The following is a 15,938-nucleotide window of genomic DNA, read 5'->3' on the forward strand; positions in this document are numbered from 1 at the left end:
GAGAACAAGTTAAGGACTGCACAAAGAGCGATGGAACGAAGATTGCTAGGCATAATATTAAGAGACAGAAAGAGAGCGGTTTGGATCAGAGAGCAAACAGGTGTAGCTGATATTCTAATTGACATTAAGAGAAAGAAATTAAGCCTGGCAGGTCATGTTATGCGCCGGTTAGATAACCGTTGGACCATTAGGGTTACAGAATGGGTACCAAGGGAAAAGAAATGCTGTCAAAGACGGCAGAAGACAAGGTGGAGCGATGAAATCGGGGAATTCACGGGCGCTAGTTGAAATCGGTTGGTGCAGGATTGGGGTAATTGGAGATCGCAGGGAGAGGCCTTCATCCTGCAGTGGACATAGAACAGGCTGATGGTGATGATGATAATGACTTACGCTTTCTCCAAGGCGCCTTAGGGATGATGTAAGAGACCCTGTGAATTTTCTTGCTTCCCACTTCTGTAGTGTCAATGAAATTTTTTGTTTGCTTGTTCGGACATTTTACAGAAAATGAATGTTACATATTTTGGTATATCAAAACAATGCTTGGTTCATAGTTTATGCAGACAATACCGCTGTATTCTTTGAAAGCGATAGCTTTAATAACTTAGCAGGGCAGCGGAGTAATTTGCTCAGAGAACAGGAAGCATGGTGCGACAAAATTATGTTCAGCATAGTTGAGTTCTAGCTAAAAAATCTGAGGCAATGTTTTTTGTGAACTGAAATGTGCTAGGCACGAGACATTGAGGTGGATGGTCTTCATCTGCCTCAGTGTCTCGTCCCTAGCGCAGTTCAAGTTCACAAAAAAAATGTTACCAACTAGCCTCCCAACACACCCTCCTTGAGGCAATGTGTTTTCGCCCCAGAAAATTTTAATAAATGTGACACTGTTCTGTCAACTTAAGGTACAAGCGAGAAATTGTGGAAGGAGTACTGATTTTAAATCACTAAAAGTGTTTATTTCAGAGCATATGTTGCGGAAAAAACATATAAATCATATCGCCGTGAAAGGCTCTCAAATTATTGGTGTTGTAATTTATTATTGGTTTTTAGGAAAAGTAGTTGGTAAGTAAAGTTTTCCTGATCTTCTCCAAATTGCTGTCCATCAGAGTCAGCGACCACTGCCGTTACAAACCTAGAACAAATACTGTCCTACAAAAAAAAAAGAATAATTCGTTTTGTTTAAAATTCACCTACAGACACACAACAACACTCTTGTTTAACGACCAAAAAATATATATGTATTTAATTTATATGCTTACAAGCTTTCTGCAATGACATAAAAAAAAAATGCAGTTGCTATATTCAATATCAAAATGAGTGTCCTTACACCCGTTTTAACATATTTGTATCCATACCGTCAGCAAACAGACTGGGTAGACTGTAGCATAGCCACGGCGCATGGGCCGAAGTAGTTGTGAGGCACAGACAGCTTGAACATAAAACGCATTTCTTTTGGGGTATCCCCAAAGTTGGAAGGGAAGTTGGAGCAGGGAGAAGGAAAGGAAATGTACTGTGCATGCGCAAAGCTGTGGTACAACGCAGAGACAACAGTATTGTTTTTAATACACCTTACAGGCATACAACCTTACACTCGTTTAACGACCACAAAATTATATATGTGTTGAGTTTACGTGCTTATGAGCTTTTGTACAATAACAGAAAAATATCAGTCGCTAGATTCTATATAAAAGCTATTTTCTTTATGCTCTTTCGAATCGCTGTGCCCCGTTCCATCTGAAAACACTCTGGCTGTCGCCTACTTTTTGGTTAAATTACGGTTACGAGTTTCTTAGTTACCGGTTCAAAATGCTTTGAAATGAACTTATTAACTTGAACATTTCTCATACGAACATTTCAGATGTATTTCTACGCAGTTATGTATTTGTCACCGTGTGACAGGAAGTAGTAGTAAATGTCAGGCTTTGGCAATGAACGCTGCATATAAACAAGCTTGCCACAATTCTCAGTTCTCTTGTTGAGTTTATGTTGCACATTAAAGTGCTATCTCTTATGATTTTTATTTTACTTGTTGCTGAAATTTTTTGAACTTTTGTTATGTTTCTTTTTTTGTGCAGGCGCATATGATATGTACGACGCTTAATGGAGTGTCTCCTAATACATTTCAGTGATTGTTTAATATCAGTAAAAGATTTCTGTTACTACGTATGTAAAGTGTATGATGTTCTGTGCTGTTGCTTGCTGTAGAGAGGGCGAGAAACACATGGAGCGTTTCACGCTTTTTAGTCTCCCGCCTTCCATCAACCCGAATAGAAATGGGATATAAATATTATCATATCTTTATATTAGTATTATTATTACATATCTTTAGAAAGACTACGAAAGTGCTAAATGCTGGCGATAAGACTACTGGAAGATAATAGGGTATAACCACGCTTAATAGAACGTATAACAAGCAGCGAGCAATGCGGCACTACGCGAGACATTCAGGGAACAGGTCCACCAGTGTATGGGGACATTCATAAAGTTTATGTTATTGGCACAGTTATTTTCCTAACAGTTAGGGGCACACGAAAAGCTTGAAAATGAGCGCACGTCTCTGGAATTTCATTGGAATAAGGTATGTCTGGTCGTATATAGTACCGTGGAGCGCACAAAGACATCAAGCCAACATGGCAGCATTCTTCTGGAAAGTTAATCAAAATGCGAGCAGTGAATTGTTTTCTAAGCATTTGAAAGAACCCAATGCCAAGCAGATTCATGTGCAGCTGGTCACAGTGTATGGCGGCAATGTCCCTGCTCAGCATATTCTGTCTTCTTATCATATTGACTGCAAGTAAGACGGGGACAGAGGGAGAGAACACATAAACTGCCCGTGCTGTTTATGTGTTCTCTCCCTCTGTCCCCGTCTTATTTGCGGTCAATATGATATGCAGTAAATACCAACTAGGCCAAACTGAAGATATTCCTTCTTGTCATTGTGCATTGGTGCAAGCAAAGTAACTAATGATGTGTTTAATTTTATGGTTTTGTCAAAGTGTATGACAGTGTTGTGTTTAATATGATGGTTTTATGAAAGTGTACGACCATGTGAACAAAATGTGTGTGCCTCTGCTGTTGTCTTTGCCAGTATGGGGGCGAAGGATTCCCTCAAGCCATCCTTGAATGGCTTTTCCCTTCACCTCCCATCACATCGTCGTGCCTCGCAGCTCAACCTTATTGAGTCGCAAATATTGTTCGAGATCGCACACTTGTTTACTAAGTTTCTTATTTTCATCTCTGCAGAACTTGTTTTCTTCGGTCAGTGCCTCATTGTCATTTTTCACTCCTTCACAGATGTCATGAATTATCACTAGGCTATTTTTGGCTCGGAAACCACCTCATGAAGAGCCTGATAAACCAATAAAGAATCAATCAATCAATCATCAGTCCGGTCGGGCATGTTTGCACGACCATGAACGGAGTGGAGGACCATTTGCCTGATGACGAACCAGAAATTGATGCACTGGTGGAGCCTGTAGGGCTTATTGATGCACGTGGGACTTGAACAAATGGTGCAGTGGGTTAACTCGAGTGTGGGATAAAATTAAACTCTTGCCCAATTTACATTGCTTAATCTGTATTCCTTCATGGCATTACCAGCTTTATGAATGCCACTCATATATAGTCACATTCTTAGTGACATGGCTGGCTTGGAGAGCAGCCGAATCGTTTTTCAGAAATTAAGACTGATTACTCACGTACATCAGATTTCTCTGCCTAGAGTTACGTGGTAGGCGAAAAGTATGCGCCAATGTCAATCGTGGTTAGTAATGTAATAAGTTATTTCACTCAGAGTGCTGATGAGAAAATTTTCACTTTACCTTATAAAGATGAGATGCCGAATTCAGAAACCTCTGCATTCGTAAGTGCTTTTTGCCATTGGCTGGCCACCTTCGCTAATAGTATGTCCAGCTTCGACATTAGCTGCATTTCTCTCTTGTGAGCAATTTTTGCCTGAAAGCATCTTGTGAATAAGGGCCCAGTTCTGTCGAAATTATGAAAACTGTAGTCTTTTGGCATTGACTGAAATCAAGTCTTTTTCTACAATGGCAGAGTTTCTGTACTTTATGTTGAAAAAATTTTTGTACTGAAAGTAGAAATTTTTTTTTTTGTTTTCTCAAATTTTTTTTTTCAAGTTTGAAGATATAGAAGCAGGCGATTAATGGTCTAGTTAACCATAACCACATGTTTTGGGTCTACGCAGCCGAGCCAGGGGTTGACCCCAAGGAAGACGAGCTACTCAGGGAAGGCGATGGATACAACACTGTCCTCCACTGCCAGCTTGGATCGCACTCTATCGTGATGGGTGGCGAAGTGAAAGCAGTCGACCCCTCAGTTGAATGCAAGCTGGGTTCCACGGCTGGCTACGTGGAGTTTAAGACAAACCGCACGTTAACCACGGAGTCGCAGCACCGCAATTTCTACGAGTGAGTGTCTACTGCATTGAACTGAATATTTTTGCTTTTCATAGCGAACAGCTTTCTTTCCCTTTTTCACTGTTTTCGTACTTGGCCGGTGGTAGATCATTGGTAGTCGGAATTAGGGCAAAGGAAGGTGAAGAAATGTGCCGTGGTAAAGGTTGCATGATCTCTGGCAACTGAGTTACGGGTAAAGGCCAGTGGAGGGGGGGGGGGGGATGGTGCTGTCGTGCCTGAGCTCTTGCACAACTGCATTGCGGGGAAGGGTGGCAAAGACAGGGGGCATTGTCGCTGTGTTGTTCCTGGCAGAAAGGAGAGCGAGGTGGCCAAGGGAGAGTCAACTAGCTTTTATTCAAAAGTAAATGCAGGTTTGTGGAGTGGTTGTGTTGGCGTCTTAGTCCGGGAAACTGCCTCAGTTCTCAGAAAGAGCAGGGGGCAATCACCCCCAAGCCGAGGGATACTGGCTTCCCGAGAAGCGTGGAGAAAGAAGAGATGGACGGTCAATATAAGGACCTCCCCTAGAATACCGGAGGCTTAGGGATGACTGGAGGGAGTAATGCAGAGTTAATGTTCAATATATGCTGGTTTCACGAAGTCGGACAACTCTGTCTCTTCTTTGTCTCAAGTAAATCTTTAAAGTTTTCACTTCACGCCAATCCAAACGAAAGTGCAACTGGAGATAGACGGACAACGTAAATGTGAGATGACACTAAATACAATAAAGCAGAGCTTACAGAAAGCCAGTACCAAGAAATACATGCATTCTTATGCTTCACTGTGAACACAAAACACTGCGAAATGATCAGCTTTGTACTCCTTGTGAGAATGAAAAAGTTGCCAATCCATTAATTAGGAGTCAGCTTTCTTCAAATGCGTACGCGTAGAGCGCATTTAACATATCTTTAAAATCCAAACGAAGGAGTCAATGGTAGCTTGATAGAGTCACGTCGCAGAAAGACGTGCGGGGTTGTGTCTATTGTTGGGTTAGACAAAAAAGTGTAACAGCTGGCTGGCACGGTTTGACGTGGTGGACCCTAGTCCTGAGAAAAGCTGCTTTGCAGCACTGGAAGGTCGCTCAAGGTTGATCTCTCTGCTAGGCTAGGAGGCAAGGCCGGACGGATGCAGCCATCGGAGAGCAAAGCCCATGGAGTGTCCTTATTGGCCGAGCATGACGCCACTCACATGGGCCCTACGATTGGATGAAAATGACGATACCTGCATGGGCTCGACAATTGGCTGAAAATGACGTGACCCCGATGGACTGAAGGGGTTATAAGCCCGAGAACCATCAGAAAGAGAGAGACATTCTTTTTGCCGTGGGCCTCAGTGTCCAATTTTGAAAACAGCCGTAAGGATGACTTTATGCTGTTATTCTGCCTTTATCGATTCCTGTACATAATGTGAATAAACCTTCAATTTTTCTAAGTCTGCATCAACCTCGGCCAACTCCGGCGTGGAATGGCAAGATCCAATAACTGGATGGCAGGGGATACGTTACCATGAAATAAAATAACGCCGAGCTCCTTGTGCAGCATGCCGAGGAAGCACGCCAACTGGCTCGCTCGAATATAAACAACAGTGCATCAACACACCACACTACAACCTCCGCCATTGACAAGTCGAGTACCAACCGGGAGATCAGGTTCTGGTCTGGAATTTTGTCGGATAGGCCGCTGCAAAGGGCCTAACTGCGAAAATTCTCAGCCAGTACCTTTCACTGTACAAAGTGCTACGGTGAGTGAGTGACGTGAATTACGAAGTTATTATAGATGGAAGCCAACTAACTCGTTGTCGAAAGTCACTATTCGAGAATGTGCATGTTGTGCGGCTGAAACTATACCACACTCCATAGCCACCATAGTTTTTAGACCATGTCATTCTTTCTGTTTTGTTTGTTTGTCGCAGGCAATCCATTAATGCCTTAGTGACTTTACCATACTACGCGTCAGCAAGCGTTCGTGTGCATGTTTCTTTGCACGTGTACTTCTACGTTCATCCTGTAGTTTGTGTACTGCTTTTAGCATCGAATCAATGCCCTTCCGAGGGGAGAGAATAATGTCGCACTTTGCAACAGGCGCCACAACTTTAGAAAGCAGAAGAAAATACGCCAGTCCACGTGCCATGCGCCGGCGGCTGGTTTGACGGACGCCACTGAAGAAGCAGATAAAGACCCTCTGATCCATGTGCGGGCGCTTCAGTTTTTCATGTGCTCATTCGACGGTTAGAGACGCATGCTCGACGCTTCAACTAGAAGTCGCCTGTTTTCGCAGAATGTGACAATAACTACCTCACCAGTTAATCAAGTGCAGCAGTAACCCGTTTTTATATATGATAAATTGTGCTCCCCCCTCCCCCCATGATGAAAAATTAGACGTTAATCAACAACGTTTCCCCTATGGCAATGAACGTCCTACTCACTTCAGTTAGCAATGTGTATTTCCACAATCACAAAGCCTTAGACGGCAATTCTCTTGTGGATAATGTCTAGTAATTGATTTTATTTTTTGCTACTACAATTTTTCATTTGCGTGTCCTACTTATTTTATTGCACTGTGCTTATACACGCAGTGAGGTCGCAAGTTTAACAAAACCTAACCGAATGTTAGCTATCAAAAACTTGTCCATTTATTGGCATCGCTGCCGTCGCAGGTGCAAGTTGCGGCGCTGGTGGGCCCAATCGCGCCTAGGAGGCGTCCCGAAGGGATTGTGCGGCTTCCGTGACGATAATGGCATTGTGGTGCGCATACAGCAGTTTGACGTCATCAACATGCCAGACATGGCAGAGGTAAGTTAGGTGCGGCTTCAGACGCAATTCTGTGGGAGCACAATGCATACTTCGACAATTGAATAGTGGCTGTGACACATGTTTGTCCTAACACAGTGTGCCACGTTGAATTCACCGTAGGTGACCCTATGAAGACAGCTAAATTGGTCAGTGAGTCTATATTTGTAATACTGTATTTACTTGCATAATGATCGCACTTTTCTCTCACAAAAATTGACACAAATTCGGGGTGCAATCATTACGCGGGTTAAAGGGAAGCTGAAGAGTCTGTCGAATTCAATAAGACGCTCATATACGGATGCGGGAACCTTATAAACCATGTAGGTAAAATTTTGGTTTTTCTTTTTTCGATTAGGAGCGACGTAATTGTCGGTTAAAATTGCGCTGTAGCTCCGCCCCCCGTCGAATGCGGTGCGCTGCTGCTGATGCTGACGATGCGAGCAGAGACCGGAAACCGCGGTGTTGTGACTTCAACACTAGTGCTCCGTTCCTTCGCAGCCTCCACGACCGTGCCTGACCGTGCTTGTTTCTGCGTGCGTGCCATCGTAATCTGCTTCGATTGACCCTGCATTCCTTTGCTGGCGCGTCTGCGTGTATGTAGAGTGGTAGTCAATGTGCGCAGCATCAACTGAAGTGGTGGGTCGATCATGCCGGCTTTCTGTGCAGCCTACGGTTGCACGAACACCAGCGATCGCGACGATGTTGTCTTCCATTACTTCCCACAAGCGCGAAAAGATCGGAGCAACAAAAGCAAAGACGGCACGAGTGTGGACTGACTGATGATAACTGGTGTTGGAAGGCCTTATGAATACACGAACTCGCCCAAACCTGGATTTTGATTTACTGCGAGCTCCTTCGTGTTAGCACGCTGAACAGAAGGTGCATGTTTATCTCCCGCCCTTGACGGAGGTTTCGTCGCAAAGCGCCGCAACTTTTCTATTTGCACGTGTGTTGTAAAACAGCCTGCATGCAGCTACCATAACGCAGTGCAAATGTAGAGTTTGCATGTGCTGGAAAGCTGGTGCACGCCAGGACGCTACGCTCCCCCCTTCTCTCGCGCACAGCGAGAAACCGACCGTCTCACGTAGCCGACGGAATTCGCCGCCTTTACGACTTCGGTTACGAGTAGTGTGCGGATGGCTCACAGATAAAGGTCACTACACATACTGCATGAACCGGGAAGCTTTTCACGCGTTTAAACTGTCTTTGTAGATTGCCGACAGCTTTGGACAGCGTACAGATGCCGATGATCGCATCCCCGCTTACGTTCCACGAGGAGGCATGCAGGAACACAACACTACAGTTGTTTGACCGGAAACGAGCTCACTAGATCGGCGAAAGATCGGCGAGATCACTAGATCGCTTTGCGAAAAACATACTCACCGAAGAGCATTTACAACACGAGGAGATCCCAAGACTTCGCTTTTGTTCGCGTCAAAAGCACTGCTCGCACCAGCATCGTTTGCTTCTTCGAGAGGCCGGCTCTTCGCAATCGGCTCGTACATGTAGGGAGTAACGCCGAACTCCTCAGAAAAACGCAGTCTCTCTAAATTTTCCATTACCGTCTCAGAAAAACAGCACCAAACTACCTGGCACCGCGCTTCATGTGTAGCGGCAGCGGTCGGTTCGGACGAACACTAGTGTTGACGTTACGAGGCGCCCGACCAATCACAGGCGGAAATGAGACGCGCGAGCTGGGCGTGTGCGCTGCTGCACTTTTCGTCGAAATAAAATATATTTGCGCTTTCTTTCGCTCAATTTCGATACGATATTTGAATTCGGAGGGTTGAAAACCATTATGTACAGATGTTCACTCATTTTTTCTGGAAAACCTTTCAGCTTCCCTTTAACTTTCCCGCGAAAATAATTTTTTTTCCTCCTGTGTTTGCTGCGGGATGACAATAGGTCAACAAATAGGTGGCTGCCGCTTTATGTAGTGTGGGACACCAAAACAATAATGGCGGCCGGCGGAGCAAGCCGAACGCACCGAATGCGATTTTTTTTTCTTCTCGTGAGTACATTACGTGCATTGAAACAGTTTCTTCCGTATCAGTAATGAATAATGGTAATACCGGTAAGTTTGCGGCAATAACATAGCCATGTCCACTTTGAGGGGACAGAAACAGATTGGCACGCTATCGTTGTCGCTTGCGATTTGTTGCGCACCCACAAGTGCAGACGAGAAGACTCGAAAGGTGCCTTTTTTGTTGTTGTTGACCACAACCTTTATAAAGCCTACACATAATAAAGGCATGTTTGGTTGTAACCTCTTTTTGTCATGGAAGTGCGGAAAGTGATGAAAGTAATGAAATCGGGCATCTACTTAAGAATGTTTGATGCGTGCAGACCGCTTGGTTTGTCTTGAAGAGTTGCTCGCATAGCATTCGACAGATGGTAAGCGTGATCATTATTAGCTAGACTTGGCACATGACATATCGCTGCGGCAAGTTCGGGGTGCGATCATTACACGGGAAATAAAAAAAAAGTAATTTTGACAACAAAATCCAGGGGTGCGATCATTACGCGAGTGCGATCATTATGCGAGTAAATACAGTAGATTTCCTAGATGGGGCATAGACTCCTGCGAGACAATGAAAATGATGCTGCCTCACCGATGTGCCAGTACATTTGTTTAGAATCCTTTTACCGCATTGTTGTGGCCGCCGCCATGTTTTATCACGTGATGATGCGTCCTTTGCTTGCCTCAGCCATACTCCACTGCCTCTGTTTATACAGACAGCACAAGACAGTGCAGCAAGTCGTTGTTCTGGCGTTTGCTGTGAACAATGACTGCGTCAACGTCACGAAACATCGGTGAACTTATTTTTTTTAAAAATTTACCGTAATTTTTCTGGGGTGACCATACAGTGGGAAAAAAATCGTTTGCGTTGGTATATATGCACTCTTCATTCATGAATAACAACAACAAAAAAAGGAAATAAACTTATGAGAATTAAAAATGTGATGCATATTTATGCACACAGTTCAAGGCTTTGAAAATCCGCACAGGAGAATATTTCGCAAGTCTCAAATGTTCCCGCTCTTACACTAATACGTACGTCCATAGTGTAATCGAACTGTGTAGATGCGCGCATTCAAGAAAACTGTTTGGTTATGTGCCCATCAAAAAAAGCAACATGTGTGACAAACTTCCGCTAATCTTCATCTTATCACCAACCAGCTGGGGCAATTAGTTTTTGCGAGTTTAAAAAAGAAAAGGAAAAGAAACGGAAACGCATGCACGGCGGCATCCTTCCTATGCGCACCCCTGTGAGCACTAAACAAGTGAGAAACAAGCGGTCGCCTTTTGAGCGATTAGTAAACATTTGAGCGATTAAAGCGATCCAAACGGCCGCCCGCCTGCACGCGTGCCAATGCTCGAGCGGTAGTATATAGCTGTGCGGGAGCAAACTAGCTCTAAAACAAACTATGGAACGAAAACTGAGAGAGGGAGGCACGAGAAAAAAATTCCCTGTATTCCCACATAGTGGCAGTACATGCCAAAAAAGAAAAAGTTAGGAAATAGGCGCGCTTTTTAAACGTACAGAGGGCGCTGTAAGTATACGGAATCGACCATTTTGGGCTTGTTTGTGGCGCCTTATATATACGTCATTGACCCTCAAAGGGTTAATGGTCACAATGAAATTTGGGGCAGCTCAAACACATGCACGAGGAGCCAAGCCCGCAGAGCTTCTTTCAAACTATACAATTGAACCTCTAAATGACGGCAGTATAACATACCTCAGAGGCCCCAAAACTACCAGCAGCATTGACAAGTACGTAACAGGTCCAGTTGCCCGAAACTTTACCTGGTGCACCGACTTGGAAACATGCCGGAGTGACCATTACCCAATTCTTATATCAGCTGTCTGTTTGCAGTTGTCACCATGAAAATTCCTTACAAAATCTACAGATTGGGACGCATGCAAGGACGCTGCAGGCAAGGGAATTACTGCTGCAACCCAGGACAAGGAATTACTTACGGCAATGGCTCGTTATCTGAGGAAATGCACCTGAATTTCCACTAAAGAAGTCAGCTTACTGCCAAATGACGAGGAATTTGAAAGATTGTGTGCCAGTCGCAGGCAAGCTGAAAGTAAATGCCTTGAAGACCTCCGTGCCTGTCGACGGGCACAACGTCGGTATCTGGCGATACTACGATAAACGTAGTCGGCAAAGATGGCGCGACTTCTGTTCCACATTGTATGTGCGTCAACCTGTAGCCAAAATTTGGCCAATCCTTAGAGGTATGCGCACGCCACCCCAACAGCTTCACCCATTTGCTGTTCTCTCTCTGCATTAACGAAATTCCCTCAAAGAAATCTCAGATGAATACTGCAGACTACTGTCAGCAGGTTCAAAGCCTTTCATTTTCTCCACAGATAGTCAGTGTGGTATCCCACAGGCGGCAGTGCCAAAGTTGGATCTGCCTTTCACAATTGAAGAGCTTACCACTGCTAATTCTGAATCAAGCAGACACACATCTCCGGGCCAGGATGAAATAAGCTATAAAGCCATCGCAAAGTGGCCCCACACCTCCCGATTGTGACTCCTGGAATATTATAATTCTTTGTGTATGTCTGGTGAAGTCACAACAGAATGGAAGCTGGCAAAAATCGTGCCGATTCTGAAGCCTTTCAAGCAGCCAACAAGCTACGCGTCTTTCTGGCCCATTGCACTACTGAGGTGTGTAGGCAAGCTTATGGAGTGGATGATCTACTAACGTATTACATAGTTCCTTGAAAGCCACAATAAGTTTCCCCAAGAAATTAACAGCTTCTGCCAAAACAAGTCTACTATTGATAATGTCATCGCCCTCGTCTCTTCACTTGAAGAGGACATTCATGCTGGGTGCATCCCGACGGCAGTTTTCCTTGACACAAGGAAGCTTTTGACTTCCTTTTTCACCACGCCATTCTCGCAGCTTTGGCTAGCCTTGGCCTCGGAGGAAAGCTATACAAGTGGATAGAAAACTATTTAACAGAGCGGAAAGCATTTATAAGTACTCCAAACGGACCTATAGAATCTTGCACAGTGGAGGAGGGCGTACCCCAGGGTGTGCTCAGCCCGCTCCTATTCAATCTCACCCTGATACACATAACAAGAAACCTGCCGCGAGGAGTACACATCGCAATCTATGGCGATGATATCTGCGTCTGGGGCACATCAAGTTCGCGCTATATCACCCAACAACGACTTCAAAAAGCATTACTGAAGCTCTCCATGTATTTAGCTCCCTGAGGTCTTCATCTCTCACCAGAAAAAAAAGCACAGCCGTGGCTTTCACTAGAAAAAAAATGACCAAATATCTGCTCTTAGTGAGTGGATAACTGCTGCCGTACGTACGGTCTCAGCGATTCCTTGAATTGTGATAGACAGAAATCTCTCTTGGTCACCTCAGGTAAAAAAAACTACTTCATGTAAACAACTTCATGTACCACGTCCGCATAACCCACAGTAAGTTTGGCTTTGGCCATGCTGTACAAATCTTGCACCTTCCTCTGATTATTCAGCCACAGAAATTACTGCCTCAGACTTTTCCTCCCTAGACACTTTCCCCTCTAGATATACAGCAGTTTGTAGCGGTGTAAATGGTACAAAGACTCGCATACCACAGGGCGCGCAGCTGCAGACTACTCTCCTCTATTTAGCTGAGAAATATACTCAGCACACCTACATCCACACTAATGCCTCAACCACTCAAGAGACTTCCTCCTGTGGTCTTTACGTGCCCTCAACAGGACAAATGCTTTCTTATTGGCTGCAGCGGAGGATATCCTCAATGACAGCAGAGCTTCACGGCATAAAAGAAGCTGTCCTCTATATACTGCGCCGAGCGCCTGATCAATGGGAGATTTTCACTGACTCTAAAGGAGCACTACAAACATTGTGCAATCTGTTAAAAAAAACAATCATCAGCCTGTTCCTTTCAACATTGCGTACTTGCATCACTTTGATACAGTGGCCTTTACATCAGGCCACTGTATCAAATTTCAATGGATACCTGCTCTTTGTGGTATTCTGGCCAACAAAAAAGCAGATGAAGCGGCACGCAAAGGTCTTCAACGCCAAAACTATAAGTGGATTTATTTTACTAGATCTCATGCTTCCCAACTAGCTAAAAGATTTGCTTCTGAAGAAAAGGATCAGCTGTGGATCTTGCCAACCAAGCAATACCCTTTCCTTTACTTAATCGACCCAAATCTCAGATCCAGACTCCCATCAAACATTCCTCTCCATTTGGAAAATCTATATCGTTGTCTTCGTCTGAACACCGCTTATAGAAACGGCTTGCGGTACACTTTGATCAACTGACAAGTCCACACTGCAACAACTGTGGCTCAGCTGAAACCGTGGAGCATATTCTGTTTGAATGTCGAGCGTATGTCGACGATCGTGCATTCTATGAACATTGCGTGCATTCGCTTACACAGAGACCTTTCTCATTTGACTGTGCCTTAGGCCCTTTAGCCTGCCTCACACAACAGAGGCGTGCAATGAACTTTTTATTCACATACTGAGAAAACATTGGTCAACTCAACAAACTTTAGTTCTGCTCTGTCACCCTCATGTGCCTATCATGCAGCAAATTCTGTCACCTCATTGTGGGACGGTGCATTCACTGAAGGACTTTACCATAGCACGCCATTGCCGATGAGTCAGAAAACTCAGTGCCCATTTTTTTTACTTATTCCTTTTTTCTTGTGCCTCTCTCATTTCTTTCTTTCCCCAGTTCCCTTCTCCATATAGAGTAGCATGTCAGCAATGTCTGCACGTCGGTTAAAATCCCTGCCTTTCATTAAAGGGTTCCCTCTCTCTCTCTCTCTTCGGGCACACTCGGAAGGAAGTTCTGTGTGTCCACTTAGTGTAACACAACAACTGGGTGCCACAATAAAGCATTGGAAAAGAAATGCTTGTTCTGCTGAATCTTAAGTCATTAGACTCCACGCAGAACTTTCATTTTTGTGAACAGCGCCAGCCTTTATGGATATTCCTCGCTTTGGAAGCCTGTCATCGCTGTTGCGACAATAAATAAGAAATATAGATGCCATATCACATTTATTGCTGCGATTATATAATAATATTTGAATATAAAATAATATTCAATGCAAATAAAAGCAGAAACAGAAATAGTGAGATTTACTAGAACATTCTCGCAGTGACGGGAAAAAAATTAGTAGAACGAGCGGCTGATTCATTTACTTCGCGCCAGTCCCACATAAACGAAGCAGCAACAAGCACAACAAATCCGGTGGTCCAGAAAAGACTTCTCCAAGGGGCTTATTCCACATTAGAACAACACCCGTTCAAGAAAAAAAAAACATCTAGAAAGTATATGTATGCACAGCCTATGTGGAACCACATTAAGAGTGTACCAAAGAACAAGCCCAGCCCGACCTGAGCCCGCTGCCTCAAACCTGGCCCCCACCCGAAGCCCGGAGCTTCAGGCCCGGGCCCGGCCCAAGCCCGCTGTGAACACTACTTTACCCGACCCGGCCCGTGGGCGGGGCTGGGCCCGGGTTTTCGGATAGGGCCGATATCATGCAGTGCTCCACCCTGTACTGCGTCAATTTGTAGAGGCTTCCACAAGTGGAAACATTTTGAGATAACTGTTGAGGCTCCACATTCTGCATCCTTATGCTTTATTAGTGCCAACGTCACTTGTAAACTACATCTGCGTCTATCTCAACTCTATCGAGCTGTCATGATAAGCTGTGAACGGAGAGCAGAATTCTTGGTATGGAGATGAAGTATTTGTTTAACGTCGCATAGAATGATCACACAAAATAGCTTGGAAAATGCGCCCTGTGTTCCAATCGTGATGTTGCTTTACTCAAAGGTATTCTTATATAACTTCTCTCATTTGATAGCTCTGTACAGTGTAAAGCATCTGCTGCAATATTTCAGTTTTTCCCATTTTGATTACAGGGACTGTGGTCGGAGGATGTGTGCATGCTATTCTGCAACCAGCTGCTTTCCTTTATCAAAGAACACGTCGAAGGGAATGACGGAAGGTCAGACAATTTCCTATCTTTTATTTCTCCTTATCTTGTTCTTCGAGTCTCGTTATTTATTTTACCTTCTTTGTTTGTTCCTTGTCAAACGTTGATGGTCTATACTAAGGTTGGTCCTTATGAAGATGCGACCTATGACGATCAGCAAAACCTGGAGAGGGCAGATAAGTCAACAATGGATCTCTTGGGCATGTAGGCCCCTCTGGGCTGTACTTTTTGGCAATAAAGTAGCCTCGCCACCTACGGGAATTTGACTGAGCAATGTCGGATGTTCGATTGCCATAGTCGAAAGTTCGAATGCTTCTTTTTTTTTTTTTGACGTGGTGAGCTTGAATTTCACCTCCTCCAGTGCACTACATCTGCAGGCTTGGAGGGATGCCTGACACCGGCAAAATATGTAAAGAGCGAGTTGGTCTGTACTAATCCAGGTACAACCAAATTAGGAAGGCCCACTAAGCTTCAACAAAGACACTCCCTCACCAGAACAGCAATTGGCCTCCCTGGTGCAGTATTTGGCCACTCCCTCCCTCATGATTTCTACAATTAACCCATGGCCTTCAGTCCTCAGCAGCTGCGGAGTACCTGACCAAGACGGCAGTCAGACCTGTAACGCAGCAGAGGGTGCTAAAAATCTCTGGGTCTGGACAGGCCGCCATTGAAAGCTGACTGTGTCAACCTTTAACAGCCGAACTCTGTTGAGCGAGGCTAGCTTAGCAGGACTCT

The 15,938-nt window shown here is 44.5% G+C and overlaps 1 protein-coding gene across 4 annotated transcripts in view; it reads left to right on the forward strand.

The window, feature by feature from the left end:
* The window catches only part of LOC142584790 (decapping and exoribonuclease protein-like), a 44,421-nt gene that overhangs the window by 24,051 nt on the left and 4,432 nt on the right, over positions 1–15,938 (forward strand). For 2 of the 4 annotated variants that reach the window (XM_075695054.1, XM_075695053.1), the window contains exons 3-5: positions 4,202–4,424; positions 7,065–7,200; positions 15,130–15,215. In XM_075695054.1, coding sequence (XP_075551169.1) covers positions 4,202–4,424; positions 7,065–7,200; positions 15,130–15,215 — 445 coding nt within the window. The remainder of the gene's footprint in view (positions 1–4,201; positions 4,425–7,064; positions 7,201–15,129; positions 15,216–15,938) is intronic. The other 2 variants (XM_075695056.1, XM_075695055.1) reach the window with 2 other exon arrangements.

The sequence above is a fragment of the Dermacentor variabilis genome, chromosome 6 (genome assembly GCF_050947875.1).
Source record: "Dermacentor variabilis isolate Ectoservices chromosome 6, ASM5094787v1, whole genome shotgun sequence".
In the NCBI taxonomy this organism is placed as follows: Eukaryota; Metazoa; Arthropoda; class Arachnida; order Ixodida; family Ixodidae; genus Dermacentor; species Dermacentor variabilis.